Here is a 22,344-nt window from a genome sequence, read left to right as displayed (position 1 = left end):
ATTTCAATCCTGGGCAAAATCCCTCTTCACCTGTGAACCTGTGATATCTAGAATACAGTTAATCTGCTTCCAAAGTACAATGGTGGAACAGGCAGAAAGTAGGCATTTCTATTACAGATGAAAGAGATTGGAGGAAAATAAGGGATAACGGGCACCAAGCAAGTCTAAAACCCAGCAGAACAAATTACATTAGCTCTCAAGGCTTGAAAATAATCCTCTGTTCTCTGAGACCATTTGGGCAACGGCCCCGCCCTCCAGACCATGGGTGTTGGCTACGCTCTCTGGATTCTGGGTGAAGGACTTTTTTTTTGCTTTTTAACGTAGCTACAAGACCCTATCATACCTTACAAGATGAATAATTCCTTGATGTCACCTGTTACCCAGTCGATTAGATTTTCCCGATTGTCTCAGAAAGGCCTTGTTCCTCCTGCAAGTGTAAGCAATGCTAAGTACCCTATGCCAGAACTCTTCAAAAGACACGGGATTGAGCATAGCAAATGAAGCTTTACAGCTTTCTTTAAACTTCATCTACAAGGCAGGTATTAGTCAGATGTTGGAGGACTTTGCATGCTATGCTGTAGAACTCTTTTTTTTTTTTTTTTTTTTAAGATAGAGGGGAGCCATTGAAGGAGAGGAACGTGATGCAATTTGTGTTTTGGAAAAGATCCTTCAAATGGCAGTGAGGTATCTGAGGGGGTGATCCTGGAGGCAGGAAGATGAGTCCCAGAGATCGTGGCAGTATCCAGGTGGGAAATAGTGAGGACTGGTGTCCGTGGCAGTAACTATAAACTAATATCAAATCCTATAGAATGGATTCCTACTCATAGTGACTCTATAGGTCAAGTAGAAGTATAGGACAGGGTAAAACTGCCCCATAGAGTTTCCAAGGCTTTAATCTTTACGGAAGCAGACTGCCACATCTTTCTCCTGCAGAGTGGTTGGTGGGTTCGAACCACTGACCTTTTGGTTAGCAGCCGAGCGCTTAACCACTGCACACCAGGGCTCCTTGCAGTGGCAATACCTGTTGCTGTTGAGTCGATTACGACTCATAGCAACCCGGTAGGACAGGGTAGAACTGGCCCATAGGGTTTCCAAGGAGTGGCCGGTAGATTCAAACTGCTGACCTTTTGGTTAGCAGCTGTAGCTCACTGTACCTCTTAACCACTGCACCACCAGGGCTCCTGCCCCATGGGAGGGGACAAATGTAAGATACATTTTGGAGATAGAAGGATACAAAGGTGAATTAGAGGGAGATGTCTAAGTATGGCTCCCAGTTTTTTGACTTGAGCAACTCAGTGGATTGTTCTGCCATTAACAGATCTGGAATGCGTGGAAAGGATTGGGTTAGCTTTTGAGTCCTTTGTCCTGGTGTATGTCGAACAACCAAGTGTGAACGCCACAGGTGGCAGCGTGCATTAGTCTCCCAGCATCACCTGCAGTTTTCTCTCAGGGCCCTTAGGCGAGACTGAGGGTTGGTGGCAGGTCTACTTACCGGAGGGAGTGCCAGTGTGAGTGAGAACATTGAGATGATTGACCTTGGAGTGCAGGTGTAAGGGTTTAGTCAACAAAAGGCTGTGCTCTGGTCCTTGGTATTCCCACTTTGCAAGATTATTTAACTTAAATGCATTTTTACACTATTACAGAAAACCAAAACCCATTGCCATCCAGTCGATTCCGACTCATAGCAAGCCTATAGGACAGAGTAGAACTGCCTCATAGGGTTTCTAAGGAGTGCCTGGTGGATTCGAACTGCCGACTTTTTCCTTAGCTGCCCTAGCTCTTAACCACTTTGCCACCAGGGTTTCTATTAAATAAATATTTACGCTTAATTGAGTGTGCCCGTATTAATCTATGTTGGTAAATGAAAAATGTGTAAGAACTTAACAAAACTGTTTTGTAATTTTAGAAGCGGGAAATATGTGTACAAACCTGTCATGAATCAAACATGTTGTCCTCAGTATACAATAAGGTAAGCGTTTGGTCTTTTAATGAATAGAAAGAGAATCTATAACATGAAGACTGTAAATTTTTTAGTAGGATCTTGTTTTTTTTTTTTTTTAATGTTTATTGCCATCTAGGTAGACATCCTTTAAAAGGAAAAGTAAATATGTTATATCTTTTCTACATACTGATGCTGTATTTATGTTCTGATTGATAACTTTTAATAATACCATCCAATTGGTTTACACATAAATATGACTTGAAAAAAATACCCTTTTGATAGAACAGTTTAGTCAGTGGGTATCATGAAATGTTAGGAAAATATTGGTAAATATTTAAATTCCTTTTAGATATCAGTTTTTTTTTTTTTTTTAACAGGATTTAGCTTAGGGCTTTCCACGTTCGAGTGTAGTACTTGACACAGGGCTTTTACACAAGCAGTATTACAGGATCCTATAAATTACTCGGTAGGAATAGTAAGAGGGTCTTAAACTTAATCTGCTGTATACACTCACAGTCTGGTTTTCTTAAATGGAAAGCTTAAGTAAAATTTTCCTGCCAAATGTTTTCTTAATTATTCATACTGTTTTGGGTTTCCCATACCCCCTCCTGCTAGGATAGCTGTGTAAGTTTTCTCTTAATATGTTCAGAGAAATCAAACGCTTGATTACTTTTATCTTCTTGATGAAAATCATTTTCTCTTGGAGCCCGTGACCTGCTCCGACCTGGGCAGGTGCTCTCTCCACCTGCCACAGCACTGCTGTCCTGTAGCTCTTCACGGTCCTCAGGGAATTCTCCTTGTCTGTCTAGCTGGTTCCCTGACTCCTGTGTCCTCTGCCTTCTTGCTGGGATTACCCCTCATTTTAGTGAAGCACGTTGAATAGCTTCCTGAGAAAATGTGCATGAGAGGTAAATTTTTTGAGACTTTGCATGTCTGCAAATGTTTCAGTTCAGTACTGAAAATTATAGTTCGGCTGGGTACAGAAGTGTGGGTTGGAAATGATTTCCTGTCGGAATTTTGAAGGCTTTGCTCCATTGTTCTTATTGTGGCTGAAAGATCCAGTGGTGTTCTGCTTCTTGTTCCTTTGTTTGAAACCTGTTCTTTCTTTCTGGAAGCTTTTAGGATCTTCCCCTTTTCCTCAGTGTTCTAATATTTCATGATGTGTTTTGCTGTGTGTTAGTTTTCATCCATTACATACGGACTCGAGAGGCCTTTCTTATCTGGGAGCTTCTCCCGTCATATACTTCAATTCAGAAAGATTTTCTTGAATTATTTTGTTGATCTTCTGTAAACCTTTAATTCATATACTGGAACTTTTTGACTGGTCTGCTAATTGTTTTTCTCTTCCGTTTTCTGTCTATTCATGAATCTCTGGGAGATTTCCTTAACTTCTTTTTTCTACTCTTTAATTTTTTATTTCTCCCATCGTATCTTTACTTCTGAGAGGTCTTTTGTTGTTTTTGTTTTAAGTCTCTGTCCTCCGACTTACTTTCTCCAGTTTGTTTGGCATCTGTCTTTGTACTGGAGGCCTTTTTCAAGTTTCTGGTGATTCTGACTTTCCAACATTGGGAATTCTGTGCATCTGAGTAGTGCTTGTTTACTGTGGGCTTTGGGCAGGGTGAGCTGGCTGGGCTGTTCTCTTGGGGAATCCCCAGTAACAACATTTCTAGGTCTGATCACAATCCAGAGAGAAAGGAGAATCCTGTCTGCCAGCGTTCTGGGGGCTAGGTTGGGTGTCTCAGCTTTCAATATTTAGGCTTTCATTCACACTTCCTCTTTCCAGCACAGTGTCATTGTCTTCAACTGTGCCTTATATCCTTCACGTTCCAAAAAACCAAACCAAACACACTGCTGTCGAGCCGGTTCTGACTCACAGTGACCCGACAGGACAGAGTAGAACTGTCCTATTGGGCTTCCAGGGGGCAACTGTTGGATTCAAACTGCCAGCCTTTTGATTAGCAGAGGTCCTATTTTTTTACTCTTTTCTAAAAGTTTGCAATTTTCTGTCAGGTTGTAGGGACAGTGATCTGGCTGTGCCGAGTGGGGGGAGGGATCCCATATCTAAGTGCTTTGGAAGCAGACTTTCAAGGGGTTTCTCATATATTTAGACCCACATTCAATCATATTTCCAGAAGTACCAGGCATCACCAATCCCTAAATCTTTTAGGTGTAATGTAGAGAAAATTGGGTACCTTTTTTGACTTTTCCCACTATTGATGTAAGATTCAACTTTTCGTTGGTCTGCTAAGTCAGTAACGACTTGTACATCTGCTTTCTCCCATGCTCTTGGTCCTAGTGGGTTTATGTCTTTTTTTTTTTTTTTTAATCCCTTAACTGTAGTTTTAGTGAAGTTTGGCAAGGGGTTAGAGGCCACATTAGGCCTCATCTGTTACCAGAAATCCCAGGCATAGGGTTTGCCTCACCATGGTGGATGTGACCTAGAATTGATTTTATTCTTTCAAAGTTTGAGTTCACTCTTTATTTCGCTTTCGTAGGTGCCGACCTTTGCAGTTTCAGCCATCAAAATCTCACAAGAAGGTTTTGAAAAAAATGTTGAAATTTCTGGCTAAAGGGGATGTTTCCAGAGGAAGTTGTGAGGGTAAGAGGAGGCGGGGTCTCTTGGCTCTGAGTGGACGTCTTTCCAATGACTCAAAGTCATTTTCTCAGGTAGGGAAGGGGGTCGGTGCCACAATCGTGCACTACTACCATGATTACAACTACTGCTGATAGCTGGGCCTCAGGGCTCGGGTCTGGGGATATATGCCTGAGCTTCTGGCTTGGGAAGAAGACTGAAGACTGTTTTCAAATTTCTGTCATGTCTTAGGGTTTACTGAAATTTTAGTTTGCACAAGACTTTGGCCACTTTTATTTTATACTATCCTAATACTATCCTAATGCAGTGCATAGAAAGTGGCATTATCACTTGCCTTGTGGTATCATCACCAGATGATTAGATGTAGTTTATTGAAGATTGTACAGTCACTTTTAGAACAGAGTAAAGCTCAGGTTTTCTGTGTTCAGGGAGATCTGGTGGTGCAGTGGTAAAGCACTCGGCTGCCAACAGAAAGGTCGGCAGTTCGGACCCATCAGCCGTGCCGCGGGAGAAAAATGTAGCAGTCTGTAAAGATGTACAGCCTTGGAAACCCTGTGGGGCAGTTCCACTCTGTCCTGTAGGGTTGCTCTGAGTTGGAATCGAGTTCACAGCAGTGGATTTTTCTGTGTTTGAGTGAGCTCTCACTTAAGTAAAATATAGTGCCTGAAATTCTGTTTCTTATTTGTCAGATGCATTTTAAATTACAAGTGAATTTCCTAAAAGATGATTAGTAGCTCTTAATTAACTTTGGTTACAGATTTAGCTTTTTCTAAACGTTGTTTTTTTAGTTTTCCCATAGTGCCTAACACATGAGCATAGGAATTGTGAGTACCACCCATTCTTAGCGCTCTTTCTCACTCCTGCCTTAGGGGCTGCCTAATCCTGAGAACCCCCATCCCAGTCCTAGTCATTAATCCAGTCAGCAAGCTCGTGGTGAATGCCTACAAAGTCCCAGCCCCTGTTCTCAGCACTGCAGAGGCAGTGGTCAACAAGACAGAGATGTTCTTTGCCCTCGGGCACTGCCCTGACTGAGTCAGCGCTCAGGAGGACGGGGAGCCAGTTTGGCAGAGCCAGGGCAACAAGGAGGCCTGAAGACTTGGGTCTGAAAGCTTCAGGGGCAGTTGGACATTAGAAACATCAGAACTTTGGTGTGGCTCTGACTACTGCTGTTGGTGCCTAATCTTTAGATTTCTGTTGGCTACATAATGTAACTTCTCTTGTGTGGGTGGGCAGGAATCGTGTTCTGAGTTCGAAAAATTAACATGGGTAAGCTTCGGGGATGATGTCCTTCTGGAAATTGTTGGTTGCCTCTTTTATTGCATAGCTTTGGTTCTGGGAGAGGGTTCTTTAAGGAAGCCTGGCGGCACAGTGGTTAAGCACTTGGCTGTTAACCAAAAGGTTAGCGGTTTGAACCCACCAGCTGCTTTTTGGAAGAAAGATGTGGTAATCTGCTTCCTAAAGATTACAGCTTTGGAAGCCCTGTGGGGTAGTTCTGCTCTGTCCTATAGGGTCGCCGTGAGTCCGAATTGGCTTGACGGCAGTGGGATTTTGAGGGAGTTCTTTATTTGACTTAGTATGGGCTCCTGAGTTATTTGTGTGGGGGACTTAATTCATCAGAGTGATGTGCTCATTAGGGTAAAAGGCTAAATAACTATAACAGAGACACCAAAATGGGATGACTCAAAAAATGATAGGAGTCCATTTCATTCCTCACAGCAGTCTACTGCAGGTGTTCCAGGCTGGCCTGTAGCTCCCTCCCCCAAGGCATTATGGGACTTCACATTTGGATTCCAAGGTCATTCCAGTTTTTACTGTTGCATCCAGTAAGGAGGGGAAAGGGTGGAAATCCAAAGGTACAGATTTTCTCAAAAGCAAATGAGGCGGAAGTTGGACATAACATTTTTGTTCACATTCCATTGGCAGGAGCTTAGTCACAAGTTGCAGAGGGGCTGGGAAATGCAGTCCCCTGCCGGAGGGACACAGTCTAGTGATAGTTCTGTGACTTTGGAAGACAGAAGAGTGGATTTGGTAGACTCATGGTAGTCCCTGCCACATGGATAAAGGGGTCTTTTTTCCCTTGGTATATCTGATTGTGTCAGATGACCTGGCTGATGGACTTTTGTTTCTTCTGATTTGTAGATGAGCCTATGGATTCCACAGTGGAGGATGCTGTTGCTGGTGATTTTGCGTTAATAAATAAATTGGATATACACTGTGACCTTAAAACACTACGTGATGACCTCAAAGAGAGCTTAGAGAGCGAAGAGAAGAAAGGAGGAAACCCAAAGAAAGAAGAATCTACTGAATTAATTCAGTCGCAACATATAGAAGAGAAGTTGGGCTCTGGCGAACCATCACAGTCGGTTAAAGTTCAGACTGTCCCTAAGCCAGGTAGTTAAATCATGTATGAAATACTTTTATTTTTACTTGAGTCAGTGTAATCCCTGGGCACTACCACTTTACTCAGGAAATTTATAAAATAGAACCCTGAATTATTCAACTTATTATTACCTGGATTTAGATAGACAAATCATGTCTGTTTAAAACTGCTGATTTTATAGAGCCTGAAATAATAGCCTTATTATTTTGTCCCTAAATACAGGTATTTTAAAGGGGTTTCCGTTTCTTCTTACTACCTTAGGGCCTTAGAAGTTTTAGAATCAGATTTTTGTCATTGAAAGATATGATGCTAACCATTTTTATTTTTGGCATTATTGAGTGAGGCAAAATAAATTCTAGGTAGACATTATGTCTGCAATACAGACATTGTAAAATTCTTCAGTTTATCATCACATTTCTTATATAATCATAATAAATTTTAGTTTAAAAATTTCCAGATTTTTAATGTTCAACTTTGAAAAGTTTTTTTCCCTAATACGTTGCTTATAGACTTAAAAAAAACCAAAAAACAAAAAAAACTATCCAACATTGAATGGGTTTATTTTGTGTGTGTGTGTATGACTCTTTCAATATTATTTTATAAAATATGAAGTTGGATGGTTATTATGCTTTAGTTCTTGAATTCTTATATTTATACAGAATGATCTAAGGAATAAATTTTTAGTACTATTTTAGTTTTTGTCATCTTAATTAGAATTTATACACATTAAAGCACCATACTTAAACTCAGTGCATATGCTGAACGAATAGAGAACCTGGACTATATGAGGAAGAATGTGGCATCAGGATTGGTGGAAGAATCAGTAACAACCTGAGATATGCAGAGGATACAACCTTGCTTGCCGAAAGTGAAGAGGACTTGAAGCACTTACTGATGAAGATCATAGACCACAGCCTTCAGTATGGATCACTCCTCAACATAAAAAAAACAAAAACCCTCACAACTGGACCAGTAAACAACGTCATGATAAATGGAGACAAGACTGAAGTTGTCAAGGATTTCATTTTACTTGGATCCACAGTCAGCACCGATGGAAGCAGCAGTCAAGAAATCAGATGACATTGTGTTGGGCATATCTGCTGCAGAAGACCTCTTTAAAGTGTTAAAAAGCAAAGATGTCACTTGAAGGACTAAGGTGTGCCTGACCCAAGCCATTGTGTTTTCAGTCGTCTCATATGCTTGTGGAAGCTGGACAATGAATAAAGAAGACCGAAGAATTGACACCTTTGAATTGTGGTGTCGGCGAAGAATATTAAATATACCATGGACTGCCAGAAGAATGAACGAATCTGTTTTGGAAGAAGTACAGCCAGAATATGCCTTAGAAGCAAGGTTGGCAAGATTTCATCTCACATACTTTGGACATGTTGTCAGGAGGGACCAGTCCCTGGAGAGGGACGTCATGCTTGGTAAAGTAAAGAGTCAGTGAAAAAGAAGAAGACCCTCAATGAGATGGATTGACACAGTGGCTGCAGCAGTGAGCTCAAGCATAGCAACAGTTGTGAGGATGGTCCAGGATCGGGCAGTGTTTTGTTCTGTTGTACCTAGGGTTGCTGTGACTTGGAACCAACTCAGCAGCACCTAGCGACAACACCAACATAGCACATAAAATGTTTTTTGCACTTTTAAAATAGAACATTTTTTTATGTAAGGGTTTCATGGCATTTAAATTGTTATTGGTCTGAGATTTCATTCTAATTAATAAGAGTAGTCCAATAAAATATTTCGAATGACTTGATTTCTTTCCATTATTATTACTCTTTTGGGCAGTAGGGTCAATTCTTTTATTATTTTTATTATTATTTTATAAATTAAAAATAATAAAATAATTGATCCATGAGGCAGTCCTTTGAACAGAGCAAGGGGATACTGCATGGTTTAAAATCAAGAAACGTGTATGTCAGGGTTGTATCCTTTCACCGTACTTAGTCTGTATGTTCAGCATGTAATCCGAGACGCTGGGCTATATGAAGAAGAATGCAGCATCAGGGTTGATGGAAGACTCATCAGCAGCCTGTGTTATGCACATGACACAACCTTTCTTGCTGAAAGCAAAGAGGACTTGAAGCACTTACTAATGAAGATCAAACACTGCAGCCTTCGTTATGGATTATGCCTCAACATAAAATAAAAATCCTCAAATAAGCAACATCATGATAAATGGAGAAAAGATTGATGTTGTCAAGGATTTCATTTTATTTGTATCTACAATCAACACTCATGGAAGCAGCGGTCAGGAAATCAAAGCAACTGATGTTCTGCATAGTGCAAATCTACTGCAGAAGATCCCTTTAAAGTGTTAAAAAGCAAAGATGTTACTTTGAGGACTAAGGTGCGCCTGACCCAAGCCATGATATTTTCAGTCGCCTCACATGCATGTGAAAGCTGGACAACGAGTAAGGAAGACCAAAGAAGAGTTGATCCCTTTGAATTATGGTGTTGGCGAAGAATATTGAATATACCATGGACTGCCAGAATAACGAACAAGTCCGTCTGGGAAGAAATAACAGCCAGAGTGCTCCTTGGAAGCGAGGATGGCAAGACTTTTTGTCTCTTGTACTTTGGACATGTTATCAGGAGGGACCAGCCCCTGGAGAAGGACATTATGCTTAGTAAAGTAGAAGGTCAGTGAAAAAGAGGAAGACCCCCAACGAGATGGATTGACAGTGGCTACAACAGTGGGCTCAAGCATAGCAAGGATTGTGAGGATGGCACAGGACTGGGCAGTGTTTCGTTCTGTTATACATGGGGTCGCTGTGAGTCGGGACCAACTCGATGGCACCTAACAACAACATCATCATTTTATTTATTTATAGTTTGTCAAAATAAAACTATCTTTGTTATGGAGAATTTCAGACGTTGACAAATGTAGACAATATAATGAATCTCCGTGTTCCCTACCCTCATTTGAAACAATTGTTGACTCATGATGGCCACTGTTAGACTTCACCCATAACCATATCCAGTTGCCACCTTCTAGTAGTATGTTGAAGCAAATTCCAGACATTATTTTCTATTTTAAAAGGCATCTCTAAAAGATAACAACTTAAAAAAAAAAAATTCACAATATCCTTATTACACCCAAATAAAATTCGTTCGTGTCATTGCATATTCAGTTTCAAATTTCCAATTTTTAAACATTTGTTTGCATTACGATCCAGATAATGTTCATGTATTGCAGTTGATTGATGTATTTTTAAAATCTCTTTTGAGCTATAGGTTCCACTTTCATCGCTTCCCTTTGTTTACTTGCAGTTTACTTGTTGAAGGACCTGGACTTTTTATCTCAAGATTGTTTGTACCACTCTCTGTATTTTGCCGATTGCATCTGCACTGTGCAATTTAACATGCTTCTCCACCCACCTTTAAATTGATAGATGAATCTAGGGCGTTGGTCAAATTTAAGGTTAATTTTTGTTTGTTTGTTTTGGGGGAGGGGAGGAGAGGAGGGCAGATTTGCTTTCTAATTATTTATTTGTTTGAGGATGGGCAAGACTACTTCATGGGTCGTGGCGTGTCCTCTCAGGAGGCGTATAACGTCTGGATGCCTCTTTTTGTGAGTGCTAACAGCACTGATGCTCAGTGCCTAGCTTCGTTAACTGATTTGATACTCTGTTCTGTTATTCATTTTTCCTTTACTGGCTGGAATACTTCTATAGAGACATTTCTCCTCATCTATTTGATTATTCTCATAAGAACTTATAGCAAAGGTGGGGTACGTTCTTGATTCTTTTGTTTTATTTACTGTTTGTCAAAGTAACATCTTCTGACAGCGACCAGTTTTTGTTTTTTGTTGTTTTTGGTGTCATTGTAAACTCAAGGATTTACGTAGACATGTTTGCTGTGTTGCAATCCACTGCCTCTGTGGGAGCTTCTTTACACTGGCTCCTGAGTCCTTTTGACAAAATCCTAGTAGTCGTTGGTAGCTTCTTCGCTCTCTGGTAAGATGTGATGCTGCAGACTTATCTTGTGTATTTGTGGATTCAACCATTTCTCCAAGGAGTCCTGGCTCTTTTCATTGGGAAATGGCATTTGGAGATCACAAGCTGGACTAGGGGTGCCCATTACTGCCACTAATTTAGTCATTGTCTTCTACGCCTTTTCAGTGGACAGACTCAGGGTCATAAGTTCATATTGATATTTCCAGTTCAGATTCAGGACTGCAGTGGTTTTATCTTTCTTTTTCTTGGGGGGAGGGTGCTTTACATTTATGTCTTCCAAACTGAGAATCCTGGTTCTTAGAGACGTTGGAGATGAAGCAGTTATATTAAAATATTCCCCAGCCACCCATTTGCTTTATCTCACATCATACAGCAGTACTAACCTTACCACCAACACTGTGATTACCAAGAGCATTAAAATATTTTTGCATTCTTTTTTTCTTTAGGATATCTCTCACTAGAAATTTGGGATTACTCTTAAAACATAGGAGTCTTTGTAATTTCTCTGGAAACCTGTATTTTCATTTTATTTAAAAATATCATAAGTGTATTAGATTTATTAGGAATTATGCACGTCTGCTAAACTGTTCAAATCAGTTGGGACTAATTCTGGACTTGGTTTGAACCTCTATGGAGGCAGGACTGGTGTGGTGTACTGATTATATGTTATGTTTCCATTCTGCTGAAAGAATTATTGATCCAGGGAGAACTGTATCCCTTAAATAAGCTCAAATTCTGTTCTGCTGTCCATTGCAATTGGTTATTAATGTAGAGAAAAAACAATCATGGTAGGGATTGCTTAGTCCAATGAATGAATTAGTGTCAAGATGACATATATAGTCTTTGATAAAAATACTGGAAGGTTTTTTCAGTTCACCTGATGTAGTTTAAAATTTTTAAATAATTTCTTCATAATTTTAAGCTTATGTAGGGGACATAATTTTGAGTACCTATTGGAAAATGCAATTGTTAAAAAACGACCATTTACGGGTGCCTTTACAGGTAAAACATTGTTTTAGGTATTGGTGATGCAAATAATAGGTAGTAAAAATCAGGAACCCTAACTGAGCAGTAACTCATTGAATCTTCGTGAGAACTCCACGGACAGGGCTGGTTATTACCTCTCTTGTACAGAAGAGAAAACTTCAGTGGTAATGCCAAGGTCATCCAGCCAGGCAGTTCCTGTCAGGCAGGCCCTGTCAGAGTGGGTGCTCTTAACCAATAGGCTGTAGAATGTGTTTGGGAAAACACACAGCCCCTGCCTACGAAAATGTATTGGACAAAGGCAGTGGTTAATTATAGTATCAGTCTTTTTGCTACCTGGTCATTAGATCTGTTCAGTCTTCTTTTTTTTAAAATAGGCAAACTTTGTTTTTAGTTGAAAACAGGGCTTCAAGCTAGTTCGTGCTGCTTCGAACCCCTGCTGAGAATTTGCACTTCCACCCTAGATATACTGGATCAGAATCCACATTTTAACAAGATCCCCAGGGGACGTGTTATGTATAATAAATTTGGAGGACCACTGCTCTACTAGTGGTTCTCAGAATTGGACCTTACCAGCAGCATTAGCATCGCCTGGGAACTTGTTAGAAATGCAAATTCTCAGCATATGAAAGGTAAAATGACTGTCAACATGGTGTATTTCTTTCCAGCTTTTAAAAAATGTTTTTGATGTGTATGTTTATATATAACTAGAATTATTTTTGACACTACATAATGAGAAATTCTCTATGACCTCTTTTAAAGCACTTTTAATGGCTGTATGATATTCTTTTGCTTAGCTACTCTAAAAATTGTATAATTTTGTAGTTGAGAATTTAGATTTTTTTGAGTTCTTGTTTGTGTTCGTCAGTATTTGCTCCTCTTATTTTCTTAGTATAGATTGCTTGAAGATTTACTAGGTTAAAAGGTATGAATATTTTAAAAGCTAAGTAAAAGCATAATTTACAGATTATCTTGTTCAAAAGTGAAATACTTCGTTTTAACGTATTATGTAATATGTACTCACAAAAATTTGTGCTTTATAATAGTTTAAAATAAAAGTTTATTTTTAATATTTTAAAGGGTTATCAACTTGGTATTTATTTTCTAATTAAAAGAAAACTTTAACTAGAACTGAACCAGTGAGACTTTTAAAGTTAAATGGAGAGAGATACAAATACCTTTAACTGGGCAAGGATTTATATTATATTTACATTGCCAGAGTGTGTTCTGGTACCATACTCATTGACACCTAGTTCCCAAGTATTTATCTGTCTGCAATACTGTCGGAGAGGTGTCCCTCAGAAATATAGACTAGGGGCAGCTGTCCCTAAAGCAGAAAAGACATTTGATTATGTTCTTTCCACCTACAAGACTAAAAGAAGATTGAAAAAAAACAACAACAAAAAAGATTTTCAACAATAAGAGCTGCCTGGAAAAGTTTCTGTGACTGTTTTCTTTGGTGGCTCCCACTAAGGTAGAATCTTTAAGGTCAACATAGAGGTGACCTCTGAAGCAGTTGCCCCAAAGCAAACCTGCCAGAACTCTTTGGACTTATTCTGTAGAATCTTGGAGACTTTTGAAAAAATGTTTCTAGAGCCAAATGTGATTGGTCTAACATCTCAACATTCTTTTTTAGGCAAAGGGGCTGATTTGACTAAGCCTCCATGTCGAAAAGCAAAGGAAATCCGGAAAGAAAGGAAGAGGTTAAAGCTCATGCAGCAAAGCCCAGCTGGGGAACTGCAGGGTCTCCAGGCTCAAGGCGAACTGCCATCTTTGATCCCACCAAAGTCTAAATCCAACCAGACCAAATCCCTTGAAGATTTCATTTTTGAACCTTTACCAGAGGATGCATCACACAAGTTAGAGGTATTTTGGAGGGTGTTTTTGGTTAGGTTTTATTTTTTGTTCTTTGTTGGGTACTTAATTTATTTTCATTTGAGTTTGGGCTAGTTAATGTTTTGGTATTATCAAATAAGGAATTAAAGTGAATTAGAATAAAATAGCATATACATTTACTATGTTAATTGCTATTTGAGAGGAACCTTTTTAAAAAAGATTTTTTAAAAGATTAAAAAAAAATACATTAGGCAGATTGCATACTAAAATTACAGAAACAGTTCCAGCTTTAGCATTTTATTTTGGAGATTCATCTAGCTTTTTGTTTCCCATGACTCAAATTTAATAGTTAAAGCAAAGGAGAAAAATTCTCATTAAAATTTTAGTTTTGGCAGTTTTGATTTAAGTATTGAAAGAGAATAAATAGACCACACGTGGCAAATCACTGTTTTAGCTGTCTAATATTCTGATCTTGAGCCAGCCAGCAGTTAGGAATTCATCTAAAGAGAACGAAATTGGCCCAGTTCTGCTCTAACCCTCTCTCATTGGTTTCCCCCAAACCAATTTAGGGCATAGAATGAATACTTAAGAGCTAACTCCTTTTTTCTTTTTTTTCAAATTGATCTACATTTTCCAGATCAAGTGTAGATTTCTCAGTATTAGTTTCAGTATTTGTAAAATTAAAAAGCATTAGCCATAATGATTTTATCATTTTCTCGTATTTAATTAGTAACAGGTCAGCCTTTGAATTTATAGCTTAATCTACGAATACCACTTACCGCTAAAGATCTGATACTAAACATTAACTCTGGCACAGTCTAAACATTAGGACAATATATATATTATCACAAATAACTTTTCTTTTAATAACTAACTATTATAACTCATTGGCTACTCTGATTTTAGTATTGGCCTTTTTCCTTCCACACTTGTGAAGAGAGATTGTTAGGCGTTTGCTGACCGCTTCTTTTCTTTTTTTAAGCGGACACACTACTTAAAATATTTTATGAGGAGTCTTCTATCTTTGAATCATGAATGGTAATGTCTTCAGGAAACCAGCATGCCTAACAACCAGGGGCAGAGTATCCAACAGGCCAGGCAAGCACTGTGCTTACCTTGCTTACCAGATCATCTGTAGTGAACAATGTCACATTTTTTCACCACATCAAAGATTCTGCTTCTAGGTATGGCAGGCTTCTGTCTGTCTCCCAACCCCACAGCACCTTTCTACAGAATCAACACCGCTTCAAATTTACAGTCCCTGGTAGGGGCAGATGACCTTGTAAGCAGGGTAAGCATGGGCTTACTTGTGCTTACTAATCTGTAGTGAAATTATTTACTACAGATGATCTGGTAAGCAAGGTGAGCATAGTGCTTGCCTCGCCTGTTGACTAATCCACCCCTGCTAACAACAGATCTACATACAGTAGCCTCTCTTACCTTTTTTATGTAATGATACCCAGGATGTCCAGAGACTTAATATCCACTAGATGTCACTCTCTCTTCACAGAACACGCGCACGCACGCACGCTTCCAGTTATGCCTTTATTACGTTGCATTTGATTTTCTTTTTTTCTGTTTTGTTAATACATTTTAACTGATTAGTATCTCATTTATTCTTCTAGTGGTTTTCCATGTAGTAAATTTTATTAGTGTCAGCATGAATATTTTGTCATTCTGTTCTTCCATTTGAAATTTTGCTTCAAGTAAGCTTCATTTTCCTGTGCTGCTTTTATTATTGATTTTTGGAGCACAAAAATAGCACATGAAATTGACTTTGTAGTCCCCATGCTTGGATGTTTTAGAGCAGCAAGTTTTGTATACTCTTACAAGCAGTTAGCTATTCACTAGTAATTGGTAGTAATTGGTATTTACTATTTACTACTGTTTACTAGTATTGGTAGTAATAACAGTTACTAAAGTAATTGTAAGGATTCAACAAATACCAGCCATTACTACGTACCAGTTACTCATCTTCGTTTTATGTATGAGGAAACTGAGGCACGTAGAGGCTGAGTTACTTGACCAAGATGGTGGAATTACATCTTGAACAAAGGACATCTGACTTCAGAGTCTTTGTTCTTAACTATGGTATGAAATAGGAACACTTTTCTGAGGGTTGTCTTTTATACTTACAAAAAATTTTGTAAGTTTAGACTTAGTAACAATGAATAAAGAAGTTCCCAAAAAGTATATTCACAGTTTTAGTTCTTTGGAAGGACTTACAAAGGTGAGTTGTGTCCAAAAAAAAGAGTATTTTTTTGCACCTTGTGTGCCAGAGATTTTACAATATAGGCAGGGTCACATAATCTAGTCAGTTTCCAAGCTGAGACGTAGAATGTACAGAAGACCCTCTGCCTTCTTGTGTTTCTATAAGTCCGATGAGCTGGAGAAATAACTTATTTACTAACCAGTTGATTTTTTAATGTTAAAATATTATGACTCTAGTTTATGCATTAATATTTGTTTTGGTTCTTTTTGGATGGGAGTAACTGTGAATACATAGCCCATGGAATGAATAAATGAATTAATGAACATTGTTTTTAACTCCTTCTGAAGGTGAGGGTGGTGAGATCATCTCCACCAAGTTCTCAGTTCAAAGCCACATTTCAAGAGTCTTATCAGATCTATAAACGTTACCAGATGATTGTTCACAAGGATCCACCTGATAAGCCAACTGTGAGCCAGGTCAGCGGGCCACGCGCAGTTCTTACGTGCAAACGGAACTTTCCCCTCCAGTTGCTATCATCGTATGAATTCTTTCTTTATTTGTGGTACATTTTATTTATAGTCACTTTGCAGCATACCTGCAAAGAGGTAGGACTGAATTAAGGAACATTCTGAAAGTGCCAACTTCACCTGTTGCCATACTGAGTGCCAGCCATGTATAATTTCAAATTGGAAAGGAACACATGAAATAAATTATCTTTTATTTAAAGTCACTGTGTTTGAATGCATTCATCTAAAACATAGTAATAATACTTAGTATTCATAGAGCTCTAAGCTAAAATATCTATGAGAAGCAAGCAAAGCACTGTATATTTCTATGGTAGGCATACTTGGCACAACACTGATGATACGCTTTATCCACGTTTAAAATTCAGAAAACGTTCATAGCAGCTAAAGTATTCTTTATGTACTTCCCCTGTACAACTGAGACTAAAAAATTAAGATACTAGGATGTGTTCAAAGAATTCCTAATATGCTTATAATTTTATTAATTATATTACCCAAGAGAAACCTGGAAGGGGAAACAGTCTAAAATGCCTAATATAAGTAGAGGTCAAAGAAGTAGTGGCAACAATACTTTTAGTCGTAGTTAGCAACGGTGTTGACTCTAGCATATACAGAAAATTACAATAGGTGGGTAGAGAAACAAACAAAAACTTGTTCTGGCCCTTACAGAATTTACAATTTTTATCTTTATTAGTGTAAAGTGAGCACTTCACGCTCTGTGCCAGTCAGCCTATTCCAGGGTTTATTCGATTTCATGACAAATTGCAGTGCTGAGCTTTGGAAGTGGATTTGCGGAGATCTTACTCTAGCCTCACCTTCAGAAGCGTATAGTCAAGTGGAAGTGTTTCAACAGCCTTTGCTTGTATTTTCCTTGCTCTGAAGGTGAGGTTAGTACCTGTCTCTTTTGAGGACCCAGAGTTCAAGTCGTCCTTCAGCCAGTCCTTTTCTTTATATGTCAAGTATCAAATGACCATACACCAGGATCCGCCTGATGAATGTGGGGAGACTGAGGTACCGTTCGTTAAACGTTCTTTTCTATGTTGATGAGGTTATCTATGAAGAAGCAGAATATAATGATGGCGTAATATACTTTCTTGCCATTTTCTTATTTATTAAGTAAAACTGGTGAGCCTTTCAGTGCGTAATACTGAACTTTTATGAAGATAAGTCATACATGTGAGCATTTTAAATTCCTCAGAAAGAAGGATTGCAACTTCAGGATATGTTCTTCTTATGTATTCTCTCCAGTAGCCTGAATGTAGCATCCTTATTATGTTCAGATATCCAGGGTAAGTCACTAGACATTTACTGAGTGTCCTTTGTGTACCAGCCTGTGTGTTCCAGAACAAAGGGAAGAGTCTCTGTCTTCAAGGAATTTATAATCAAATGGGAAAGATGGCCAGTCAACAAAAATATCTTTGTAAGAAGCAAGTGGGCAGAAATGAAACATGTTGAAACAATATAGAGTATCATTTAACAAGCACTTACTGAGGGCCTACTGCTTTCCAGGGCTATGCTAGGTGCTGGGAAGAGCGAGACAAGAGATTCGTAGCTGTCACAGTGGGAGAGGGATGGGTGGAAGAAGGATGCCCGTAGATGCCGAGTTAGTTTTCATTTTTGTCTTTGTTTGTTTGATGACACAGAATGCATAAGCTTAAAAGGGGTTATTAATACAGAAGGTGTTAATGGCTCATGTTCCCTGAGCGAGATATGACTCTCTGGGTCTCCTCAAGCCTGGCTAGTTAGAGTGAGGTCTGCAGACCAGCTGCTGCACCACCTGGAATGCAGAATCTCAGGCCCCACTTCATACCTACTGAATTGGAGTCTTGGTGTCATAGCTAAGAAGACTGCCTAACCCAAGGTCATGAAGATATACTCCTCTATTTTCTTCTGAGAGTTTTATAGTTTTTGTTCTTATGTTTAGGTCTGTGATCCATTTTGAGTTCTTTTCTGTATGGTGTGAGGAAGGGGTCCAACATCACTCTTGCATGTGAATATCCAGTTACCCCAGGACCATTTGTGGAACACCTCTCCCCATTGGATTGCCATGGCACCTTTGCTGTAACTCGGTTGACTGTAAATGTAAGGATTTGTTTCTGGACCTCAGTTCTATTCCATCGATCTATGTGTTTCTCCTTATGCCAGTATTACATGGTTTTTATTACCGTTGCTTTGTAGTAAGGTTGAAATCTAGAAGTGTGAGTCCTCCAACTTCGTTATTCTTTTTTGGAATTGTTTTGACTACTCTGGGCCCCTTGAATTTCTGTAAGAATTTTAGGATCAGCTTGTCAGTTCCTGCAAAGAAGTCAGCTGGGATTTTGATAGGGATTGTTTTGCGTCTGTAGATCCATTTGGGGATATTGACGTCTTAACAATTATATGTCTTCTGATCTATGGACATAGGATATCTTCCCATTTAGGTCTTCTTTAATTCCTTTTAACAGAGTTTTATAGTTTTCAGAGTGTAAATGGTATTATAAATGGAATCGTTTTCTTAATTCCATTTTTGTGTTGTTCATTGTTGGTGGATAGAAATACAGGTGATTTTTCTATATTGATTGTGTACCTGTAACCTTGCTGAACTCATTATCTAATAGTTGTTCAGTGGATTCCTTAGAATTTTCCATATCATGTCATCTGCAAACAGTTTTACTTCTTCCTTTTCGTTCTGAACACCTTCATTTCATTTTCTTGCCTAATTGTCCTGACTAGGACCTCCAGTGCAGTGTTGAATAGGAGTGGCAAGAGCAGACATCCTTGTCTTGTTCCTGATCTTAGGGGGAAAGCTTTCAGTCCTTCACTCTTAAGTATCAGGGTCCTGTCAAGTCAGCTCTAACTCATGACAACCCCTTGTGTGTCAGAGTACAGCTGTGCTCCATAAGGTTTTTAGTGGCTGAGATTTTGGAAGTAGATCACCAGGCCTTTCTTCCAAGGCACCTCTGGGTGGACTCAACCTCCAACCTTATGGTTAGCAGCCAAGCTCATTAACCATTTGCACCACCCGGGTACTCCAGTATGATGTTAGCTGTGGGTTTTTCAAAGATACCTTTTTTCCTAGGGTTGACGAAGATTCCCTCTATTCCTAATTTGTTGAGTGTTTTTATCCTGAAGGGCTGTTGGATTTTGTCAAAGTGCTTTTTCTTCATCTGTTGAGATGATCATGGCTTTTTGTACTTTTTTCTGTTGATAAAGATGTAGTCACATTAATTGATTTTTGGATATTAAACCAACCTGTGATAAATTTCACTTGATTGTGGCATATAATCCTTTATATATGTTTCTGGATTTGGTTTGCTATTATGTTGTTGAGAATTTTGCATCTATATTCATAAGATGTTGGCCTGTGATTTTCTTGTGATGCCTCCATCTGTTTCTGGTATCGGTATTACTGGCCTCATAGGATGAGCTGGGAAGTGTTTCTTTCTCTTCTGTTTTTTAGAAAAGTTTACAAATAGTTGGTATTAATTCTTCTTTAAATGTAGAGATATGTAAACCAAACCAAACCCATTGCCGTCGAGTCGATTCTGATTCATAGCGACCCAATAGAACAGAGTAGAACTGCCCCGTATGGTTTCCAAGGAGCAGCTGGTGAATTCGAACTGCCAACCTTTTGGTTAACAGCCAAACTCTTAACCACTGCACCACCAGGGCTCCATAGAGATAGATGTATAGAAGTTTTATTTTGTGATTTCTTAAATTTACAATGTTGTCAAGGAGATTCTAAAAGGAGCGTGTTTAGGAAGAGATCTCAGTTAATATTAAATGTTTGTTGTGTCTAGTCAGCCATTTGGGCTGTATTTTTGGGGCTTTTTTGTGTGATTTTGAGAAGATTTCTATATGGGATGAAAGTGACCTCAGTTTATCTTTTTGTAACAGTTTTCAGAGTACTTTAGAATCTTTATCTCGTTTGATCTTCATAGCAGTTCTGCTGTTTGGACAGGGCTGGCGTTATCCCCTTTGCTCTGAAGAAGCAGAAGCTCTAAGGAGTGGTTCACCTAAGGTCAAACTGGGATTCACCTTCTGGCCTTGATTCTCCTGCTTGCAGCCCTCTGTCTGTGGGGCCGGCTGTGACTGAAACGAATTTGGGCATCCTGCTTTGCTTTGCCACCTTGAAGTGTGATGTTTGATACTGAAGCTTGGTGGTTCACTGGTAGGATTCTCACCTCCCATGCCAGAGACCTGGGTTCGATTCCTGCGCACTGCATCTCAGGCACAGCCACCACCTGTCTTATCAGTGAAGGCTTATGTGTTGCTATGATACTGAACAGGTTTCAGTGGAGCTTCCAGACTAAGATGGACTGGGAAGAAAGCCTGGCGATCTACTTCTGAAAATGAGCCACTGAAAATCCTATGGATCACAGCAGTTCAATCTACAGCCGATCAGGGGGATGGCACAGGATCAGGCAGCATGTTCTTCTGCTGTGGGGCTTGACAGCAGCTAACAACACTTTGTTTCTCAGCCTTGAAGTCTGCTGTTTTATACTGAAGGAAGCTAATTCTCATCCTGGAGGGCAAAAGTAACTTCCCCCTGTATGTGACTGCTGTTTTCTATACGAGCAAATGGCCAGTGTTCTTGGGCTGGGGCAGAAAGAGAAGCCAGAAAAGGCGTCTTTGAACAGCTCCCGTGGTCTCCTAACCAGCGTGAGGGGCTTCGTGCAGCAGTTGACAGGGTGCAGTTTTGTTCATAAGGGGGGAGACTGATTTAATTATGTTCAAGAAAGTACATTTGTTGCTTTTGTTGTTGTAAAACATTTAAGGTAAATAACAGGCAGCGTAGTAATTTGGGGACTTCAGGCGACCATATCCGTGCATCAAATCCATTTTGATTCAGTTCATAACCGTAAAATAATTATTTAAAAGCCCCGAAAAGTAGGTTATTTTTTGAGATATTTGTTGAGAAGATAAATAAATACAGATTATTTGGATATCCCAACATGCCAAGTCAATTTTTAGTAACACTTTTACAAAAGTAGCACATAATTGCAGATAGTGAGCTTATATAGGACTTTGTAAATTACTCCAGTTTGCTTGTTTCCATTATTATTTTCAGTCATTCAGGTAGATCCCAGAGTTTCAGAAAATAATGCAGTATAAATAGCTGGAGTAATGTATGACCTAGCTTGTGTATAATATAGTAGATAACCAACATTTAACAATCTTTGTTCTTCAAAATAGCCAGTAATTCTGTATGATATAAACATGGGATTTTAGCTGAAATTTTTTATTTTTACTATTGTAGCTTAAATGAAGTTTACATTTCAAGTTAGTCTCCTATATAAAAATTTATACATACATTGTTATGTGCTCTACCCATACTGTGACAGCACACTCCTCCTTTCTACCCCTGATTCCCCATGTCCATTCAACCAGCTCCTAACCCTCTTTGCCTTCCCATCTCACCTCCGGACAGGAGCTGCCCCTTTAGTCTCTTGTATCTACTTGAGCTAAGAGACACAGTCCTCACGAGTATCACTTTATGTCCCACGGTCCAGTCCAATCCCTGTCTGAAGCGTTGGCCTTGGAAATTGTTTTAGTTCTGGGCTGATAGAGAATCCAGGGGCTGTGCTTTCCAGGGTTCCTCCAGTCTCAGTCAGACCATTAAGTCTGGTCTTCTTACTAGAATTTGAGTTCTGCACCACCTTTCTCCTGCTCCATTCGGGACTCTCTGTTGTGTTCCCAGTCAGGGCAGTCATTTGTGGTAGCCAGGCACTACCTAGTTCTTCTTTTAGCTGAAATTTTATTGACATTGTATTATAGAAAATTCTGTCATTGTTGTTAGGTGCCGTCGAATCGGTTCCGACTCACAGCGACCCTACGTACAACAGAACGAAACACCGCCCAGTCCTGCATCATCCTCACAATTGTTGTTAGGCTTGAGCACATTGAGCACATTAGCCACTGTGTCAGTCTG

At 39.3% G+C, this 22,344-nt stretch overlaps 1 protein-coding gene across 11 annotated transcripts in view; it reads left to right on the top strand.

Moving 5' to 3' along the window:
- ATE1 (arginyltransferase 1) overlaps positions 1-22,344 on the top strand; it is a 153,070-nt gene that overhangs the window by 5,402 nt on the left and 125,324 nt on the right. For 4 of the 11 annotated variants that reach the window (XM_023730024.1, XM_023730023.1, XM_023730025.1 and 1 more), the window contains exons 3-8: positions 1,907-1,969; positions 4,438-4,541; positions 6,675-6,926; positions 13,498-13,727; positions 16,257-16,385; positions 17,316-17,444. In XM_023730024.1, the coding sequence (XP_023585792.1) occupies positions 1,907-1,969; positions 4,438-4,541; positions 6,675-6,926; positions 13,498-13,727; positions 16,257-16,385; positions 17,316-17,444 (907 nt within the window). Of the gene's footprint in view, positions 1-1,906; positions 1,970-4,437; positions 4,610-6,674; positions 6,927-13,497; positions 13,728-16,256; positions 16,386-17,315; positions 17,445-22,344 lie in introns of those variants that run through there. The other 7 variants (XM_023730027.1, XM_004374906.2, XM_004374905.3 and 4 more) reach the window with 3 other exon arrangements.

Source organism: Trichechus manatus, unplaced genomic scaffold, assembly GCF_000243295.1.
Source record: "Trichechus manatus latirostris isolate Lorelei unplaced genomic scaffold, TriManLat1.0 scaffold00031, whole genome shotgun sequence".
In the NCBI taxonomy this organism is placed as follows: Eukaryota; Metazoa; Chordata; class Mammalia; order Sirenia; family Trichechidae; genus Trichechus; species Trichechus manatus.
This window is presented reverse-complemented; position numbering and strand designations above follow the sequence as displayed.